Source organism: Bombus fervidus, chromosome 10 (assembly GCF_041682495.2).
Source record: "Bombus fervidus isolate BK054 chromosome 10, iyBomFerv1, whole genome shotgun sequence".
Lineage (NCBI taxonomy): Eukaryota > Metazoa > Arthropoda > Insecta > Hymenoptera > Apidae > Bombus > Bombus fervidus.
The window spans coordinates 10202306-10223038 of NC_091526.1; the positions used below are offsets into that span (position 1 = coordinate 10202306).

The 20733-nt window shown below is 35.1% G+C and overlaps 4 protein-coding genes across 9 annotated transcripts; 2 read left to right on the forward strand and 2 right to left on the reverse strand.

Moving 5' to 3' along the window:
• Positions 1-286: 286 nt before the first annotated feature.
• LOC139991391 (mannose-P-dolichol utilization defect 1 protein homolog) lies at positions 287-2208 on the reverse strand. Its single transcript, XM_072011410.1, has 5 exons — positions 2068-2208; positions 1368-1433; positions 1100-1232; positions 814-1018; positions 287-732 (listed from the first exon to the last, which is right to left on the reverse strand). Exons 1-5 carry the CDS (start codon positions 2153-2155, stop codon positions 490-492), a joined length of 735 nt encoding a protein of 244 aa, XP_071867511.1. The 5' UTR covers positions 2156-2208; the 3' UTR covers positions 287-489.
• A 2596-nt stretch (positions 2209-4804) lies between these two features.
• Positions 4805-8962, forward strand: LOC139991383 (tubulin glycylase 3A-like). The gene is made up of 13 exons (XM_072011387.2): positions 4805-4955; positions 5027-5212; positions 5286-5506; positions 5601-5728; positions 5810-6083; positions 6161-6374; positions 6468-6558; positions 6986-7156; positions 7222-7475; positions 7546-7742; positions 7987-8259; positions 8329-8523; positions 8592-8962. The coding sequence occupies exons 1-13, from the start codon at positions 4805-4807 to the stop codon at positions 8832-8834; spliced, it is 2598 nt and encodes an 865-aa protein (XP_071867488.1). The 3' UTR covers positions 8835-8962.
• Positions 8963-9284: 322 nt separating this feature from the next.
• On the forward strand, positions 9285-14542 carry LOC139991386 (tubulin glycylase 3A-like). 3 transcript variants are annotated; one of them, XM_072011397.1, is made up of 11 exons: positions 9285-9363; positions 9985-11900; positions 11969-12102; positions 12197-12289; positions 12345-12520; positions 12584-12722; positions 12781-12994; positions 13070-13160; positions 13233-13403; positions 13470-13726; positions 13804-14542. In XM_072011397.1, the coding sequence occupies exons 2-11, from the start codon at positions 11573-11575 to the stop codon at positions 13965-13967; spliced, it is 1767 nt and encodes a 588-aa protein (XP_071867498.1). In that variant the 5' UTR covers positions 9285-9363; positions 9985-11572; the 3' UTR covers positions 13968-14542. The 3 variants fall into 3 exon arrangements, with proteins under 3 accessions (XP_071867498.1, XP_071867496.1, XP_071867497.1); XM_072011395.1 differs by having other exon boundaries at positions 13070-13403; XM_072011396.1 differs by lacking the exon at positions 9285-9363 and having other exon boundaries at positions 9982-11900; positions 13070-13403.
• Arglu1 (Arginine and glutamate rich 1) lies at positions 14033-20052 on the reverse strand. 4 transcript variants are annotated; one of them, XM_072011408.1, is made up of 6 exons: positions 19638-20052; positions 19216-19272; positions 18811-18858; positions 18246-18471; positions 15376-15459; positions 14033-15307 (listed from the first exon to the last, which is right to left on the reverse strand). In XM_072011408.1, the coding sequence occupies exons 1-6, from the start codon at positions 19778-19780 to the stop codon at positions 15143-15145; spliced, it is 723 nt and encodes a 240-aa protein (XP_071867509.1). In that variant the 5' UTR covers positions 19781-20052; the 3' UTR covers positions 14033-15142. The 4 variants fall into 4 exon arrangements, with proteins under 4 accessions (XP_071867509.1, XP_071867507.1, XP_071867510.1 ...); XM_072011406.1 differs by having other exon boundaries at positions 19216-19359; positions 19638-20047; XM_072011409.1 differs by lacking the exon at positions 18811-18858 and having other exon boundaries at positions 19638-20051.
• Between the last annotated feature and the right edge of the window lie 681 nt (positions 20053-20733).

Sequence of the window (20733 nt, forward strand, 5' to 3'; positions counted from 1 at the left end):
ATTGTGCTAGCGAATTACATCATTTCCGGTTTGGCGGTAAATTTAAACTGACAACTTTTTAGTAATAAAACTTTATTCCTACTAAACAGATTAGATTCTCCATTACAAAATTTTCATCAAGTTTGAAACTTTTAGAAATAATAACAAATACGATTTTTATAGTATGTTTATTTCTAAAATATCTTCTACTTTGAAGACAGTATGATTTATAACAAATTTAAAATTATAACTTGCCAACTAGAAGAGATTTATGAATCTAATACATACTTGGTGACTAAAATATAAGTTTAGGGTATTTAAAATATTAATTTATTAACTTAAATACATTTATACCTTCTTTATTAAAGTAGGTGTATCCTTCTCAGACTATTGATATCAGAATGCTGATTTCATTTATTTACACCCAATTACACATTTTATTTTGTTGCATGGTTTTTTAACTTCATTATTTGATTATTTCCCAGAATATTAAAAATTTTATTAATTTACTTATTGATTTTTCTTTGTTCCATCTTTGCTTTTCGCATCTACATTCCAATAATACAAAATTTGTGCAGCTATTATAGCATTTGATATAGAGGAGCACATATACATTATTATCATTGTGATATCTCCTGTTTCTTGGATAGAGGTAAATATTCGTGTAAGAGATCCAAAGAGGAGCATGAAAGCTGTTATTGCTGATAGCTGACCAGTATTTCCATTGGAGTAATTTGTGTAGGCTTGCATTAACTGAAACAATACGAAATCATAAATATATTTTCAGTAAGTTTATATATATTATACAATGATCTCTATTTACAACCATCTTACCTTACTGGCAAGTACAATGGGTATATTCATTGCCTGACAACCCCAGAGGATATTTACCGGGGTCAAGCCACTAGTAGCAGCAAAGAACACTGCTAGATAAGCAGCAAGGAATGCAGTTGCTTGAACTGTATTACCACTGAAATGCATGACTAATATTGCAATTGCTAGAGTTTGCATACCTAAAAAAACTCCATCACCCCATGAACTAGAATCCAACCATTCATTGATTAATTATAATATGAATGTATACAAATATAAAAGGTATATATAATTTTAATTATGGTACCTGAATGGGAAACCACTTATAAAACTGTAGGATACCATGGCTGTCATAGCAAATAAGTCCAGTAATACGCTGAAGACATTGATACCTTCTACACTTTTACTTCTAAGAATTTTTATAATCTGTGGTATCTTGACTAACAAACAAAAACGTAATACAGTATAATGTTATACATAAAGTTAATTATACATGTAGCTATTGCACAAAAACGCAGCTCAGTGTTTAAATTCATGATAATTACAAAGGTTACATAAAAATATATTTTTCTAACCGAGAAGAGATCCACCGATGATGCCGAGGCCTAAAAATTTGCTCAGCGCCAATTTGAAGCATCCAACTGAAACATGTTCGAAATTTTCATGTTTTACTTGAAGTGGTTCGTATCTTCTCCGCAGGAAATTCATTTTAACTTTTATAGGAGGTAATTTAAATTGTCACAAAGGAATAATGACTTCGAATTTATCGTCGAGAAAAAAATTGATCATCGTCGAGCGCTCACTACGAGTATTTCAAAATTCGATTGTTCGAAAATCTAATTTATTCAGTACAATGTTCAAGGTAATAGAATTCGAAAGCATTACAATTCACGGTATGCGAGAGTAAAGAAGAAGTAAAATTATATTTAAAAATCTTATACTATTTGTGCGAAACTTTTGTTTATAGTAGTGTAGTTTATAGTAGTGTACGTATAATGTATATACGTATTATGTTTGCATTTGGATATGTAAATGCTAAAAAATTGTAAAATCATGTATTACATCATAAAATTGATTAAAGATAAAATAGGTTACGAGAAATAAAAATATTAGTTTCAAACTTTAATCTTTATTTCTATTGAATAGTACGCTACTGGTATGCAAACGACCACGACAATGGGTATAAGACACTGTGGATAAAAATAAATTTATTATAATTCTTTGAATCAGTTACACCGGCTATTGGTCGTTTATGAATGAAATTCCAGCACTCACCGTGAAAAAAGTTCATGTCATCGAAATATTCTTCTATGCACTCTTCTGTGAATAGTAGAAGAGAAACGTTCCTGATTAAGTGAGCCATGCTTGCTACACATGCGTTTTATATCTTCTGACTCGTGTCAGAATGCAAAAAATAATGTAATTCCACTTTGTTACGTTTACGATGTATAGGTTAACACGTACGTCGCCACGTCACACATATCTATGTATATACTATGGGTATACTTTCGTGGGGGCTCCGTCATCAAACGATGGTGACGCTCTTCTTGTTCTAGTTAATTAAATATACGATATTATATGTAGAATATACAACATAAAAATATTAAAAACACATTATACTATACTTTTTATTAATTTATATTCTGGATAATATATTACATTATTCTATATCGTATGGTATTCGTTAAACCATTCCAGACACATTTGGGGTGATGTTGGGCACTTCGAAAAATAGTTAGACTCCGTTAGCACTACTCTCCTCACTTTCAAATATATTTTCACGCTGTTTAGTGAACATTTTGAGAAGGAAAAAATCACTGATGTCTCACAAGTATGCTTCTCGACTAAATGAAAGATCTAAGATATCTGCCATGAGATCCCTCGGAATACCCTAGCTGGATAGCTTGTCGCTTTCTCCATTTCAGAAATAAATAATCTTTTCTTTATAATAAATCGAAGGCGATAAACAATGGATCGAAGGCGATAAACGATGAATTCCTGCTTATCGCTCTATTTACGTTCTGCGTACCGGCGGTCGGATTTTGACCCCGCAGGAAATTTAGCCGAATCACGCTGGGCGACGAACATGTTAACAGAGAATCGTTCTATTGGTAAAGTCGACTTTTATACCGACAGATAACTCGTCATAGTAGAGTCCCAGCACTCTTCAATGAAGAATGTGGCGCATCATTTTAAACAGCTATTACCCATATGCTTTCATGACATACTGCAATTTTTATTTATTCTAATATTATTCGTTCTCTGCTAATACTTTTATTAATTATTAATATCTTAAACAATGAACATTAATACATTTCAAAAAACACACAACATTACTACCAGTAATTCGTGAAATACTCAACATTAAGATCACGAGTTTTAAAAGTAAAGAAATTCGAGCAACTTCATTTCTTACCATTTTCAAATACTTCCTGTCACCGACAGTGACATGTTTATCCTTTGGATCATTCGTTTTTTCGGAGCTCGTTTGTATTTCGTACTCTTTTCAATATTCCAGTAAGAATTGCAGCAACATACAACTGTATCCTAGTCTCTACGAATGCAGTCGTACAACTATATTCTATGATTTCCCACAACATATATCGCACCATATCTAATGGTAAGAAAGTAAGATTACGAAAATTAAGATTACAATTACAAAATTATGATCACGAAATAAACCTTGGGAAAATAATGATGGGTGTTTCTGACATATTTACGATGCGGTCATGATTCTACAAAAGAAACTCACTATCTCATAAGCAATAATTCTTTGATGTTGTTTTTATCACATGCAAATATCAACGTACACGGAAAACCGATAACAAACGCGCGTAGAGGTCGGCCGAATGCAAAATAGTACGATGTGCCGAATATATTTCAGAAAATTATCAGCATGAAATCGAACTCGTGCAATTAGCGATAGCAGGTCGAAGTGATTCGTCAGGCCGCCTCTTCACGCGAGCCAAGATGCATTCGCATAAGTGGGTCAGAGGTTGTGGAACAGGAGTGGTTAGGGTAACCCACGCGATAGCTTTTGCTTCTTTACTTGCATTCGATGGTCGTGAAGTTCCACAGGGGTGCCTGGTACGCTCCTCCTATTCTAACAATTCCCTCCTATCCTTCCTCACTGTTTTTATCCGCTTTGAACTTCCATTATGTAACTTATTAACGCAACGTCTGAAATTCAACGAATTTTATTATATTAAAAAGAAAAAGAAATTTCATTGCAGGTAAATTCGATGTTTCAGAATTAGGAACTATACTTTAGGAAATCTTTGACGATAAAACAATTCAGAAAGAAATAATTGTATGGGCTGGTCGCTTTTGGAGATTCTAAATGATCACCCTTATCAGCCAGCTGATCTAATATTCACAGATCTTGTAATGCGACATGAGAATATAGCTTGGGGAGGACATAGTCATGCGATTTTATCCAATTCGCCGAATAGTTAGGGTAGTTTAAAACGGTTTCAGGGCGCACGCCTACGGAATTCTAGATTATGTACACATACCTCGAGTCTGTTGTTCGATGATGCTCAGTCGGAGTTTTGCTTCCGTCTCGTTGATTCTTCGTTGTGACTCTGACTCGCATCTGTTCGAGGCATGTCGTCTCTGATCGTGCAATATCGAGGACATTCCTCCGTTAAACATTTTACATTCGAACAGGCGATTATCAATTAGAAAAATCGAAGGTGATTGCTTTGAATCGGAGAGAAGAATGTTGATGGAACGTCGAAGATTCAACAGGTACTAGAAGAGATCTAATTCGAGCGTGCAGAGTGTTAATACGATTTTTTATTGCGTTAAAGATCTATTTTTTCTTTTTTTTTTTGGGGGGGGGGACACTTTTAATAATTGCTATCGAATCTTGTAAGCTGATCCAGGATAAAATAACGTTGACCTCTTCGGGCTCGTTCTTCCTTCAACAAACTCTACTGCAATGAAGCGAAATTAAAGACCAACGGAGTGCATCAGTGCAGACGAACCTACAGATTTGCAAGTGCGCTACATGAAAGCAAACAATGAAGCGCTATCGAATTTGGAGCCGACCAGCTCGGATAAAACGGACAAGAATGAAGAACAAGCTGTCGTGGACGAACCGCTAGATAACAACCCGAAACCAACGCTAGACATTGTATCAGATGCGAATATAGTTCAAGGTTATGACACAAAAACTAGTTTTTATACTCCATTCACCAACGTATACCTTAACGTCGTTTGTGTCATACAGGAACGGTTCAGTCGAGCTTAGAACTTCCACCGACGTTACACGAACGATTTATGCGAATCAAACAAATAGTGAAAGATGCCATAGCTGCGCATCACACGTTTATGGTGTACGGAAGGGCGCGAGTGATTCGTGAATGCATGTTAAGACGAGGATGGTGCGAGAAGTTCTTCAGAAAGAATATCAATGGTATTTCAGTCGTTTCGTGAATTTCTTCGATTTTGTATTTTACCTTTGGTATTATATAAGTTGGCTTTCTTAGGCGAACAACATTTTAACGTGGATGCAAGTCCTGTCGTGTTGTTGGCTGGTATCGGCGATTTAAGGGATCAGCAAAGCGAGCGCCAATTGATCTCTAGAATGCTCACTAATCACACCGTGGATTTTCTCTGGAACACAGGATCGGAATGGCCCGGTTGGCCAGCACAGGACAACAAAACGACGATTTTTAACAGATATTGTCGGGCAGGATTCACGTCGAAGGTACCTGAAGTGGCCTTGCCTGATTTCTTTTAGTCATGTGAAACACATTTTGTACGAGGATAATATATGCTTGTAAGAAAATCGATTGCCTTAGGTGGGTTTATGTTCAAACGTCAGACAAATGCACTGGTATTACGAGGCTGGAGTGGCGAACACACTTTTTCCACGTTGCTATAATTTATGCCAAGGCGATCAGATGCACGCTTTCGTCGAAGATTTTCGGTGAATCATGCTTATTATTCGCACAAATCTTCCTACTTTTTAACATCTTGATTTTTATTTTATTATCTATATTTCGTATAGATTCACAGCATGTCTAGGTCTGTTAAAATGGTTAGTTAATAAGATCAACAACGAAGGTGAAAACGCAGTTAGAGCACCGACTGGCACGGTGCCCTTGAAGGCGTTAGAGTTCGCAATTAAACGATGCAGCGATTATATTAGCGCACAATCGCACGAGGATATCGATCAAGAAATCGAAAGGGTTTGGGTGCATCAATGGGATCAGTTTATCAGCTGGTACTATCAGATCGTTCACGGTCACGCTCTCTTTGTTCGAAACAATGTGCCATTTCAAGTAAGAAAATCGATTTCGATCGAATCGCTGACAAGTAAAGTCATGGGAACTATATTAATTTAGCACGGTGTGAACAGAAATTCTTCTTGGCGTCGAAGCATATCCTGAAGAAGATGAAGAAGTACTGGCCACAAATCGATATGGACGGTGTGATGAACGTGTGGATCATGAAACCGGGTAATAAAAGCCGAGGTCGAGGAATCGTTCTCTTGAATAAACTGGAAGATGTCATGGCGAAGATGAATCCATCGAATAAATCAGACACGCGCTATGTCATACAGAAATACATTGGTAATTGCTGCAGCCTTTAGAAATTATCGATCGGTACATTATGATCCGGATAAATGTAGTTTTAATTAACACACGTTGTTCCCTTTTTTATAGAACGGCCATTACTCATACACAGCACTAAATTTGATATCAGACAATGGTTCGTCATTACCTGCGCTCAGCCCCTAACTCTTTGGATATACAAGTAATTTGTTAGCTATAATTTATAGCGCATTGTAGTTAAATAAGTACAGGTATGTATAACTTGAAACGATTTCTGTTCCGTGCCACGTTATCTCATGCTTGTAAGTATCCGTATCGTATAATTATAGTACGGAAAATGCATTGCAATTATCGTCAATGTACGTTTGAAATAGTTCACAAAGCAGGAAGAAGTAACTTGCTAATATGCATTTAAAATTATAACTGGCTAATTCATTACTCTTAAACAAGTTATAGGAAATTGCCAGTCACGAGTTCACCTTCTGCAAAACCGATCTTATCTAACCCAGTTTGCGTAAATGGGCTTCCTATTATTGTATTCATCGAGCGATATATTCGACATGCGAATCCTATGAGCAACACGATCCATCGAAAAAGGGGATAGTAATATAGCATCCTCTTGTTCGTAGGGAAAGTTACCTGCGATTCTGCTCCCAGAAATTCAGCTTGACGGACTTCCACGAGTCGATTCATCTGTGCAATCACGCGATCCAGTGCAAGTACACGAATTGCGGCGATAGAAATGCTGCGTTGCCCTCGGATAATATGTGGGATGCTACGACCTTCAAAGAGTTTCTCAAGTATGATGCATTTCGATTCAGTCGCGTGATCAGATTGAAATTTGCAACTGACGAAACTCCAACAGATCTCAAGGACATGACAAAGCGTGGGACGATATAATCTATCCTGGAATGAAGCAAGGCCTGGTTGGCTCTTTGTTAGCTAGTCAAGAAGCTATGGACCGTCGAAAAAATAGTTTCGAACTCTATGGCGCTGATTTTATGGTTATGGATGACTTTTCCGTATGGCTGATCGAAATCAATAGTCATCCTGACATGAGTTACTCGAGCAAAGTTACGACACGCCTGTGCAGGCAAGTTCTCGAGGACACCATAAAAGGTGCTTGAAACTTTCGATTTGTTTGTACGAGTACTAGGCTTGCTTTCTTATGCTATGTGACTTTCCGCAGTGGTTATAGATTATCGGGAAGATAAAAACGTTGACACAGGACAGTTTGAGTTGGCTTACAAACAAAGGATGCCAAGTTGTCAACCATATTTAGGTGCAGCTCTATCTCTTCAAGGGACTAGAATAACTACTTGTGGAAAGAAAGTTAATTTGAATAATCAGGAATCGAAAGTTAGTCTCGTTTCGAAGTCTCCGATGGTAGGCATCAAAAGAAAATCGAAGAATTATAAATAATTTCTTAATTTTACGAGCCTTACAGGATGCCATCCGAAAGTTAGAAATTATTTGCGATAACCATCTTTTATCAGATATTATAGAGATATTAGTACAGAAAAGAAAACATGAAACTATTGATATATATTAAGCATTATTATATAACTAAAAAGTGACGCTATTGTGTATGAATTTATATTTATCCGTCGTTAAATGAAAATAATCGTAGACTTGTTTAACGAAGAAGAAATCGACTGTGCACAATCAAATCGGTCCAGTGATCGTAGATTTGATCGAAGAATTAGAAATACAGCTTGACCAAGAATTTTACGCTTACTACAAAGTGGACTCGCCTAAGTTAAGGCAAGCTCTACCAACGAGTGCACCTCCAAAGCCCTTAATAACTGCTGTGCTGATCGATAAGCAGGAATCGACCGTGAAAAGTGCACCTGTGGTTGGCCCGGTATCCAACGTTAAGTCAAAATTCCCTACATCGGTTCAAGTACGTATTACAATGATTATATCGCGTAATTATCAGGTGGTTTTATTTAAAAGAACGATTGTATATTAGGAAAAAATTGGCAATAATCAGAAACATATAGCGCGTATGCCGAGAAAGTCGCACACTTTCGCTGGATCAGATAGCAGTAAGGCAGAATCATCTTCTATATCACAATCTTTGGTTACCAAGATTATGGCCTTTCAGAAACAATCTACAAAATTGGTTCCAAAAATAGAAAAACCTTTGAAGTCAACTAATGATAAGGTAGATGTAATTTTGTAGGACTTACCGCTATATCTTATTCTGGATGATGTTCTCTTTATATGCGTTAGATAATTAAGACGGTGATACGAGATGCCATTAAAAAGTACAAGAAGAATAGTCCTCATCTGTCCACCATAACCCAGGAGACATCAACGTTGCCGTCTCTTCTAACTACAAACAAAGTTGGTCAAGCAATGAACGTGAAAAATAAAAATCGTAACGTCCCAAAAAAATATCCTCGTCAAAAGAAGAATAAGATTTTATCAGACATCACGGACATGTACGCCGTTGGTTTAAGGTTAACTAAGTGATTGAAAATGTCTTTGTGATCTGCACTCGTTACTCTTCCATTGTTGATCTATCCTTAGAGTCTATATTTGAACGTATATTTGAACTGAACTGTAAATGATCAATAAAAAACTATACTACCGACCGTTAAGATCTTCCGATTTTTTATTCCCTGTAAGAAAATACCGAAACAAAATCAAATCGACTTCTTCAAATCGAAAAAAAAACATGATTTGACATTAATTAACCAACATCAATGGCAACTTAAAAAAAAAATCAAAATTATTAAAGTGGAACAGTCAGACAAATGGAGGCCATCGTTCTCCAAAGATTCTCCTCTAAATTCGATGATTAGCTGTAAAAAAATTAAGCGATATACGTTCTTTTTGTCCATACTTGTCACGTGGAATGGAGTACGTCGACTCGTCTTGGAATTCTGGAGGTACTGCAACCGCCGGCTATTCGCCTAATCAGAAAGATATCAATCATACTCTTCCCAATGAAGATGATTTTCAATGCACATTTTTTCGACAATCCAAACGCAAAATCAAGGTACGATATATTGCGAAAGTTAGCTCTTAAAAGCCATCGTTAATGTCATGATGCATCAAACTTTAACCCGATACATCTGTTTCTATTTAAATTAAATTTCATCAAATCAAACAAATCATACTGTGATAATATCATTAAGGATGACTGCTATTATCAGCCACGGTGTAGGGAAGAACAATTAATCGTTCTACACATTCCAAATCCAACAGTGGCAAGAAAAACTTGAACCTTAATGAAAAAGCATATGAACGAGTACAGCACAGTCTGTACTGATAAAATGTTAGAAAATGGTCTGGTCTTATAAAAAAGGTCGGATTGTCCAATGAGTTCTTTCTAGTTTGCTTAGAACACAAGCTGATTGGCTGTTGTCGAACGTTAGTTTTTAACCAACAGCATCCTTTACGCCTCTTCACCTGGTAAAGGTGAAATGGTAGCAGAACTGACGCGAGGTGTTCGGTTTCGGAAACGTGCGAACACCTCACGTGGTTCCTTTAATATTATTCTGGATGGAACAATATTAAAACAAAATTCCTCGATGCAATGAAACTTCATGATTTTAGAAGGTGAATCTTGTCGTTTAACTTGTCGGTCTACTAAATTACTCTAATTTTCCCTTACCAGCCGGGCACTTGCCACTCGCGGTGGTCAGACGAAAATTCGATCTCGTTCAATTTGTCCGACACTTGCACCGATTCGGAAAGCGAGTTTGACGAACAAGTGCACTCAACACCGTATCTACCAACGAACTCCAGTGGCACGTACACGAACGATGATCACATTTCCAAGCCTGACGGAAAAGCACTCGATGCACCGAGAGTAACATTTAATCAAACGTTATATATCCACTCAGACAGAAGCCTGAAGTCCTGTTTGCAGAAAGAATCGATGCGAAGAGAAATTGAAAACGGTTTCACACAAATCGTACGGTTAACGAAAAAGAGAAACTGCTTGAGAGAGAGAAATGACCCGAAGAATAACTATTGCACGAGATTCTGTACGTCACGATTTCCTACGAAATGTGAGAAACAAATAGCGTTGAAAGACAAAATGTTTCTTGAAGAACGTATGAAGAATAATAGAAACGCGCAGTCAGGTAAAATTTGAAGGAAATTTAATTTCTTTTCTTTCTATATTATCTTTGTAACGTGTTTCACATATTCCAAGGTATACAAAGCATTCTTCGTGGTACTAAGAGATCATACGATCCCGCGAGTATCGCACAGGGCGACAGAAGTATTTGCAAAAGGAAGAAATTGATTGAAAATAGAATCGTGAAGAATAGACGTTTGCTAAAGTCTGTAGCAGAAGTGATACGTGAGATGAGTATACAAATTCCTCTTCGAATGGACTTTGATTCGATCCAAAGTATCAAGAATACAGTTGCGGAGACTGATCTGACGAGATTGGAAGGAGAAACAATGCAAATAAAAAAACCGGAAAAAGTTGAGAACAGTCAAGCAACCAAGGTCGAATTGCAAAGGCCAATTTTTAAAAAGGCCAACGTGGAAAAATTGTTGGACGACTCCATGCGTGAAGCCGTGAAAAAATATAGAGCATGTAAAAATACGTGGGATAGTATAAAAAAAGAACAGTTTATAAAAGCTTAATAAAAAAAAGAACATTTTGTTTACTCCAAATCATGAACATAGAGTAATATCGAAGCGCACTTATCGATTGTCAATATTATCATCGAATGGTGTCATTTTTGAACGAAAGTTTGTCAACTAAATTGAGATGTAGAAAGATTGACGCGACTAAAACATGTTAAAGTATAAAAATATACAAATTTGTTATTGAAAAGATTCCACGATGCGACAAAAAAATGATTATATAATTGTTTCGCAAAACAATAAACAGATAAGTCAAAACGTAGATCTCATTACAAATTCTAACTATGGATTATCTGACATTCAAGGAGACTTTAAAATATCAAAAAACGGAAACTATAAGTTGGAAGATTCGAACGTTGTAAAACCTATTAAAACGCACAAATGGCAAATTGTGTTAATCTCTCCCGATTGTTCGATTAAAGAGCACTGTCAAGGTTGGCAGGTACGAAAGAGTTGAATTAAAAAGTCCAACAGAATTTTCGAGTATTACAAAACGCATAAAAATATTATTTCGCAAAATTTTTTGTAAGATATATTCAAAAGATCCAAAGGAAATCGGAGAAGAATCAAAGATAATTGTAAGAGTTTCCGATTCTATAATGATTACGAACGTAGAGCCTGTAAGAACCGCGAACGTCGAGATTCTTTGCAACCGCGATGATCTCGACCATCTACTGGAAGAGGAGGAAAAAGAAAACGTGAACACATACGGCAAGATCATCCTCAGGGAATACTTGAGTCTTCTCTCCGCTGAGGACGCAAAGATCAATTTCATCCTAAAGGTTCTGACAAAGGCAGTAAACGAACATAAAATTTTTGTGATTTATGGCACTTTCCCAGTGCTAAGAAAGCCTCTAGGAAGAAGAAACTGGATAGAGAAAAGGTTCATCAGAAGAATGCTCTCAATGTCACCGGAAATCTCGGAAGGTTGCTGACAGAAATTCATTCCATTTGCTATAAAAGCGACAAATATACATACGTTCTTTATCTTTCAGCTGGCTTGGAAACGATTGAAAAGTTATTACGTTATCCTGCCAATTTTATATGGTCCACTAATAAAAGAGTAGCTGGTAGAACAGAAGAAAGAACCATAATTAATAAGTTTTCCGGATGCTATTTCACATCAAAGGTTACTTATAGCAAGTGATTTTCTAATATCCATAATCTTTTTCCGTTCGGAAGGTATGAAGAAACTATTGGAAACTATGTTAAAATTATTTCAGATCGATATGTGCAATAATCTAGAAAATATTTCTTGGTTCTATGAAACTGGCGTGTCAAACGTGCAATTTCCACGATGCTACAATGTTTATCAGGTTCGTATACGATTTTTCATTTTGATGGTAATAAAAACATGTCACAAGTGTACAGCCTGTGCAGATAAAGGAATTCGTGCAAGATTTTTACATCACAGCTTGCATGGGAATTCTCAAGTGGTTCTTATTCTTGGCCAGCATCGCTGGACCAAATGCTGTTTGGTCCCAAGACGGCACTGTCCCTATCAAAGCAGTTTTATTCGCTCTTGAACGATGCGCGGAATACATAAGGTTTTAAAAAAACAAAGTAAAATACTCTCGAGGCATTTTCTATCGAATCGAAATAAATTGTAGCATCTGCGCACACGAGGACATCGATGGACAGAGTTATAAAGACATATCAATTTCTAATTGGAATCAATTTTTATCGTGGTACGAAAGACTTTTGTATAAACGAGAAATATTGGAGAAGAATGATGGCATAGATATCGAAGTATGCAATTAATATAAAATCAAAACGATGGTGGATTATATTGAAAATTTTTTGTTAGGAACTATTACGATTCACCGCAAATATGATAAAAGAAATGATAGAGTGTCGTCCTCAGAGTCAAATTGATGGAATGCGGAATGTCTGGATTTTAAAACCAGGTGACAAGAGCTTGGGTAAAGGTATAATTCTTAAGAATTCATTGCAAGACATACTAAGCAAGATAAATCAAGCTGCTAAGGAATGTATGCAGTATGTCGTACAAAAGTACATAGGTCAGTTGTTTGTCTAGTAGCAGCGGTAACAGAAAAATAACAGAATAAATTAGATTAATAATTAATTACGTTTAGAACGACCTTTACTCGTTTATAAAACGAAAGTTGATATTAGACAGTGGTTCTTAATAACCAGCACGCAACCCCTTACAGTCTGGATGTACAAGTATCAATCTTTTTCAACCTTTCAACAACTTGTTTTGTTGAGCAATTCTTCACAGAATTATTTGTTTCGAAGGGATATTCTGCTTCGTTTCGCGTCGAAAGATTTTACTCTCGACAATTTCCACGAATCGATTCATTTATGTAATACGACTGTGCAGTTGAAGTACAGAAAGACGATAAGACAGAACGCACAGATACCCAGCGAACTTCACTGGAATCTTCAGAAATTCAAGGAATACTTAAAGTATGCATTTTACATCGACTCTTAAAGAAACCTCGAGCAATTACTCGATTGTCTGCCGTTTCTCAGAAATACCGACCGTGAATCAGCATGGGAGGGACTCATTAAACCAGGTATCAAGCAAAATTTAATTGGCGCACTTCTGGCATCCCAAGAAAATATGGTCAATCGAAAAAACAGTTTTCAATTATACGGCGCTGATTTTTTAATAATGGATGACCTATCGGTCTGGTTAATCGAAATAAATACAAACCCACGATTGCATCCTCCGAGCAGTAGTGTTACCGAGGAACTTTATCCAGAAATAATAGAAGATACTATTAAAGGTAATTATTGGATGTGTTATATAACTTTTATCTTATGCACACCGAATTAAACGAAATATGATTATGTCCATTTTAAGTGGTTATAGATCGTCGTAAAAATAAAAAAGCTCCTCGTGGTAAGTTCGAGTGCATCTTCAAACAACGCAGTCCATTTTACGGGAACGTTCTAGGAAAAGGAGCGAGCCTTGGAATTCGCGGCAAGGCACTACTTTCAACAGCAAATTCACCTAGAAGACTATAAAAAAAAAAACACATCAGCTTTTCATATAAAAAAATCTCCCAGTAGGATGACAAATGACAATTGAATAAGATTTAATAAAAACTTTTATTTTACAAGTAACAATGTTTTTAGGTATACAATCCTATATGAACAGATCTTTTTTCGTTATATCAATACATATTTATACACAAATGCGCACAAGATATACTGGTCCAAGTCCAAGATATACTGTTGCATTCATATGTTTTTATACGTACAAAATGATCCATTCAACATTGCATTTGTCTTTTCTTATTCCTTATTTTAATTTTGATTAGAAAGAACATGTTTACGTCAGTTTTTCTTTATTTTTCGTTGACAAAACTAATTCTATATTACGGTCTAAACGTATGCATACTTAATTACGATTCTCGATTTAGTATACTAGAGAAACTAGCTCTTCTGTTACTGTTTCCCCGAAATAGCTTTGTGTATTATGTGTTACAAATGCACAATAGTTATCTATTTACGTAGAAAATTCTTTTATGCACTTGCATTTAGTTACAAAATCTATTTGGTCGTACTCATAATGTGACCATCTGAAAATTTTCAATTGTTATCGAGTTTAAAAACGCGAACGCTATAAATACGATTCTCGTTTCTTTAATATATTTAACTGAAATAAAATTATTCTTTGTAGAGTATAATTACGAAGAAACGACAATATATGAACTGCATTTGCAATTTGTAGAACACACCTAACTAGGCTAGACTACACCTTCGTCAAACAGATCGAGCATATCTGTACAGAATGTATACCGTTATAGTGTAGAAAAATTTACGACAAACACGTGGATGAATACAAATTCTGCCTCTATTATGTCCCCGCCATAAAAAGAAATCCTTCGTCTGTATTGACATCGGTGTAGTCTGAAACAGGTAAAATCCCACCTGCGTCGGGCTTCGAAATCTGGCAAGTATAGAATTAATTATTCAATTCTGATGCACGTATTATCATCATAATTAAATAAAAAAATTCAACGTCGCTTGATTTCGATAATTTTCGCAAATACATTCGGAGCGAACTTTGGATCTTGTTGCTGCATTACATATGTACATATGTACGCGCAGCTCATGACGAATGTTTTTATGGAATATTTCCAAAATCGACAAGATGTATAAATATCACATGTAAAACTGCACGAAATGAGACAGACTCACGTAACTGGCTTTAGCGTAAAGGACAATTTAGGCCTCGAGTTGTTCTTCCCGAGGATTTTCTTCTGTTCCTCTTTAACACGCTTTTCATGTTCTTTCCTCATTCTTTGCCTTTCTTCTTCCATTAAACGTTGCTGTTCGACCATGGCCAATCTTTCCTCAGCCTTTAAATGAACGGGTACGTTCATTTAAAATATCAGTCTACGAACGACCTAGGCTATCAAAAACTTACCAGTTTCTTCTGTGCTTCCTCTATTTTTCTGTTGTTCTCCTCCATGATCCTCTCTAGTTCCTCACGCTTCTTCCGCTCTTCCTCCTACAACGACAATGGGATCTATTTACATGAAGCAATGATGGTTTTGCTCACCAGCTGTTGTTACACCATTCATATCCAAAAATCATAGTGCCGCTATGCCAACAGCCTAGTGTTATACATCCTAAGAACCATTGTTTTTTATATGGGAAAAATAGTCGGGAATATATATGAAATTTCGAGGCCAGGTTTTAAAGAATTAGGATGGCTTGTTGAGACAAAAGTAACGGAGGATGTATATAAACCCAGTTCCTTCGTTTGGATTAAATGAGCTCCTCTTAGTTCCCAGCGAATGCTGTTTATTGACAGATTCCCCAGATGGAAATACGACGACTTAGGATGCCACTTGAAAGTGAAAAAACGTGAATTATGATTCTGAATCAATTCACTGTGCATGCAAAAGAACGTACAGAAAATTGCAACTCTCCTTGTTTAAACGCGACACGTCGAGTAACTTTGTTAAGTGCAGGATAAAATCTAAATGCAGTAAGTGTAAGAATATTTTATTAAGATGAACAAAAAAAGTTTGAAAAAAAAAAAATAAAGAAAATTTCACAAAGAATAGTGATTATTGTTCATGTATCTTCGATAATGACTGATGTGCATTTGAAAAAAAAAAAAAGAGATGGAAAACGTATTAAAAAAAATATTTACGAACGAGTGGTGCCATCCGCCCCGACCTGTCGAAGAATGCGTTGTGTCCCAGGTACTAATATATAGCAAATCTAAAATAATCCCTAATATTGTCTTTCCGATATATAGTGTTTAAACAAAGAATGATAATAATAATATCGGTATAAAATGAATTATGAATATATAAATTGGATAATACCTGAATGAAGCTCACGCCAGCACGTAGGGGATGCCTTCTTCATCGACAATCACTCAGCAGTGAGTAAAAAACCGGCATCTTCTGTTGGTAGTCAGTAAGGAAGGTGACCTATATATTGCTAGGTCGTGCTTTGTTGCTATGGGATTCTAATTCTGCCCTTTAAGGTCTACCTCTCCCTTTCTAATTAAATTTCTCCCAAACTTGTTCACATATTCAGTGCAAACTCAATGTGCAAAGCAATAAGGATAAAAGTATGGTCAACTTGTAATCAGGGTCGCTGTCCATTTGACCGGAACGTGCTGATTTTCCGGGGGTGAAAATAACCAATTGTGCATATACATAAAAAACATAGTAGAAGAAAACTCCTACTCGTATTTAAAGGAAAATGAATATTCGTATTTAAAGAAATATAAGTACTTAAAGACGAGCATGTAAATATTATTTTATTTAAGTACTTAAAATCATTGCCAATTAGATCAAATAACAGGACCCCGTCTTGTAATTCATAGAATATTGGTTATACTAAATTAAAGCTGTTAGAAGAGCTTAGAATAGCAAAGTTACGGGATAGAATAAATGTTTCTTTTCATTATCATTAAAATCTACTAGCAATTCTATCATTTATTTCCATTATAATATGCAAACCTCTTCAAAAAAGCATTTTATCAAGAATGGTAAACTAGGTATACTATTTTTGATTTTCAGATATAGAAGTAATCATACAATATTATTCATCTTATATTTTAAAAAGATTCTATGATTATTAAAAGAAAAAATAGAATATTCTTGTACGTGAGAAAAGATATCTATTAAAAAGGATGAAATCTAATTCGCAATTTTTATTTCTATAAATGTAAGAATATCATTGTTGTACCGTCAAAATAAAGTTAAAAACAATTATGCAATCATATTCTTAAAGATAAAATTTGATGAGATTTTTTCATAAAAAAGTTTGAACAACTTTTTAAATCTACTGTTTCACTGACAGCAAATACTGTTCAGGGAAAAATATCACTTTCCTATAGTTTCATAGAAAAATAACTTTATTTCAAACTTACGATTCTTTTTTTTCTGCTTAGCAAGTTACAAAGTTTGGGATCACTAACTTTAAGTAATTGGATGCTTCTTTCTCTACTCTTTAAGAGATTAAACGATGCGATTATGTGGACATTCAGACACGCGGATATAAACTAGATCAATAAGTAATTAGGTCTGCTAGATTGTCAGGTACAACGATTGTAAAAGTAGCGAGAAAAAACGCAGCTAGTGCATTCGAACGCAACTTCTTCAATAGTAGATACGACTGGCAATCGAAATATTGTGTGATGAAAGGTATTAATGTTGTACAAATATATAAATATATACATGGTAGAAATACAATATTCTGTTCATAAATATCCGATACATGCGCCTATAATAGCAAAATTCTTTCCACAAAAGAAAGTATACTTTCCCAACAACGCGACCTCAGTGGATGTTGGGAAGTCGAAGCAATGTGGCTTTTTAATAATAATTTTTCTCATAGTTATCAACCACAATGCTTCAAGCCCAAACGCTGTGATCGCGAAATAGAGGCATAATATAGCGCTACAATCACACATGTTAGTTTCACGATAGATATGTTCAATTAGTAATATTTATATAATTTTTGGAATGTCCAATTAGAATTTTCTAATTCTTCTTTCCGTCAATACGCGCAAACATATAGTATCCTAACCTCTCTTTATAGTTTTCAAAAACATTTAAATTAAATTGCATCTTACCAGTCAAGCTATTAAATTATAAAATACATTTCCTCTATTATATATTTAATTCATATTATAGTCCTGCATTTACCAAAATATATCATCTATTTATGTATAAAAATAATGCAAGGATAGAGCACCAGACTTATTTCCTGTTGATCGAAACAGCGCTTGGGCTAACACTGGCCAATGTTTCTCTGGATTGGTCTTACCTCTCTTCGTTTTTCCTCCTCACGAAGCTTTGCTTGTCTCCATTCCATTTCCTCCATCATTTGACGCTCCATAGCCCTTTTAGCTTCTTCTACTCTCCTTTGTACTTCAGCTTCTATTTCCTCCTTACGCTTTTCTAGCTCTTCCTCCACCCTCTTCTGCACTAGTTCTTCTATTCGCTTTGCAGCTTCTTCTTCAACCATTTTTTGTTCAACTTCACGCTGCCTTCTGTAAGCACAGAAATATTTTGTTGTTCTAATGCTACAGGAGTAGCACACACTTTTCAAATATGTTTACTTCTTTGCAAAATTTAATTCAACAATCTATAAATATAACTGTATAAAATGTATTTATTTGATTTAATCAAATACAATGCACTTAAGTTAATAAAGCATAAAAATGTATTTAGAATACTAGTGCACAATATTGTATGTGTAAAGTGTGTGTATGTGTGTTCATATTTATGAAATTCTAAAATATATAGTATCTATTGAAATATCAGAGACTTATGTATGTACATATATGAGATAATTGACCCACCACCATGAGATAGTTATACAATCTTACCCAACTGCACTTGCGGTGAAGATTTTGTTCGATAATTCTTTCTTTTTCCTGACAACATAATTATAAATAAAAAAAACGTATACCAATAAAATCAAAATATATAAAAAAAATTCTTTTTTATTAATTAAAAAGTAAGTAAAAGCATTAAAATTTTTTTATATTTTATCTATTATACAAAGACTAAAAAATATAGAAAAAAATGGAATATAATCCTTAGGTATAAGTACCTTAACATCAAGTGCATATGGAAATAATAAAATAATCTAATATGTTATCCTCTATAATATCATAATATTTTGTTTAAAACAAAAATGTTACAGATAACTATTGTTAGTCAAGGCATATTTATTAAATAGAAGCAAGTAAATCAAACAAAATAATAATCAATCTATAATAGTTAATTACCTTTGACGTTCCATTTCTGCCAGCCTCTCTACCTCATCCATTTTGCGATCCCTGTCTCTGTATGAACGTTTCTTATGACTGACAATGTGTACATCATCCGAAGCATCTGAGCCTGAACTAGAGGATGCAGAATGGGATCGTTTCCTGTGTGCATAAATAAATGCGTTCAAATTTTATAGAAACAGCAAGATAAATGGGCTTGAAACCCTTCTACTACATTGCAACATTTATTAATAGAATGTTGGTAATAACGTATTAAGATATATACAACGATAGAAGACATAAATCTTTAATCAGACGTAACATGTATTCGAGCCAAAGATTTCTTCTATCGAATGTGTGTATAGCAAAATGGCGGAAAACTCAATAGAACGAAACGATTCCAATATGCATATATTCGATAACAAAGTAAAATATATTACCTTGATTTAGAACTACGTTCTTTTGGCTTGTCGGAGTACTTGTTGTTCGAGTGCTTCTCACGTGATTTTGAGCGTTTTCTCGAATGCTTACTCTTATGACGCCGTCTACTAGGAGATTTTGTCCTGGATCTAGAGCGGCCCATTTCAATGAGCTTTACTGTCTTTTCCGAATAATTATTTAAAAAACTATGAATATACTAATCACTAAGAATGTAGCTAGACATGAAAATAACCGAACACTACGCGAATACCGCAACAGAATAACAAACCAATCACTGCTAGCATGTACACCGCACAAGTCACTTATACCGAAGCTCTGGAGCCACGATCAACTTAGTTTTCAAGATGGCGTACAATATCGAAATAGATTGCGCCTTCTTTTCGAGGAGCTCAAGACGAAATTTCAGACAGAAATCGTGTAGAGAGCAATAGATAGTTAGCGAAAAAAAAAACGAGAAAAGCGACTATTTAATAAAAAATAATTGGTCCCCTTTATTTCCTACTCACAGCATTACGAACGAATGATCGAACTATCTCTATATCTGTCTTTCAATTTTCGTTTTCAGTTTCTCCGCAGATAGGCTTTACAATATATCGGTATAACTACAATGTAACTTCACGAAGTACATATAATCTACGTCACAGATTTCTTCCAACAAAATTTTAAGTAATATCCAAGTATAACTCATACAAACTATACTTCTTATACATTTTAACTTTCGTACTTTATTTATCGTTTTTATTACTCAACAAAATACTACAAAATACATATCTTAAATTCTCACATTCAAATTTTGCGCTAAAATCCATTTGTATTCCGCCAATCAGAGTACAGAACTAGGATTGTAATTTCTACAATTCCTAACTATAATTTCTCGTAATATATAGAATAAAGTATGTACATAAATTTCCATACGTGTGTCGTTTAGTTATAAGCAACCACAACCAGGGGAAGGGAGTGGTGTAACACAAAATACTTAAGATCGTTAAAAGGTTAAACTGAAAATGGGATAGCATGGTATAAGTATGACGTGCAGAAAGTGACCCAATGAAACGAATGATTCTAGAATATGATTGGTTCGTGCGTGTTCCGAAA

Excerpts from the sequence above, each read along its gene's own strand:
- LOC139991391 (XM_072011410.1), bottom strand. The coding sequence starts at position 2,155 with ATGGCTCACTTAATCAGGAACGTTTCTCTTCTACTATTCACAGAAGAG. Across the intron at positions 1,233-1,367 it reads CATCGGTGGATCTCTTCTCG|TCAAGATACCACAGATTATA; the intron begins GTTAGAAAAATA and ends TTTGTTTGTTAG. Across the intron at positions 733-813 it reads CCATTGTACTTGCCAGTAAG|TTAATGCAAGCCTACACAAA; the intron begins GTAAGATGGTTG and ends GTATTGTTTCAG.
- LOC139991383 (XM_072011387.2), top strand. The coding sequence starts at position 4,805 with ATGAAAGCAAACAATGAAGCGCTATCGAATTTGGAGCCGACCAGCTCG. Across the intron at positions 5,507-5,600 it reads GGGCAGGATTCACGTCGAAG|GTGGGTTTATGTTCAAACGT; the intron begins GTACCTGAAGTG and ends CGATTGCCTTAG. Across the intron at positions 8,524-8,591 it reads TGAAGTCAACTAATGATAAG|ATAATTAAGACGGTGATACG; the intron begins GTAGATGTAATT and ends TATATGCGTTAG.
- LOC139991386 (XM_072011395.1), top strand. The coding sequence starts at position 11,573 with ATGATTACGAACGTAGAGCCTGTAAGAACCGCGAACGTCGAGATTCTT. Across the intron at positions 12,103-12,196 it reads GATGCTATTTCACATCAAAG|ATCGATATGTGCAATAATCT; the intron begins GTTACTTATAGC and ends AAATTATTTCAG. Across the intron at positions 12,521-12,583 it reads CGATGCGCGGAATACATAAG|CATCTGCGCACACGAGGACA; the intron begins GTTTTAAAAAAA and ends AATAAATTGTAG.
- Arglu1 (XM_072011406.1), bottom strand. The coding sequence starts at position 19,780 with ATGGGCCGCTCTAGATCCAGGACAAAATCTCCTAGTAGACGGCGTCAT. Across the intron at positions 18,859-19,215 it reads GCAGAAATGGAACGTCAAAG|GAAAAAGAAAGAATTATCGA; the intron begins GTAATTAACTAT and ends TTATGTTGTCAG. Across the intron at positions 18,472-18,810 it reads TTCACCGCAAGTGCAGTTGG|AAGGCAGCGTGAAGTTGAAC; the intron begins GTAAGATTGTAT and ends CTGTGCTTACAG.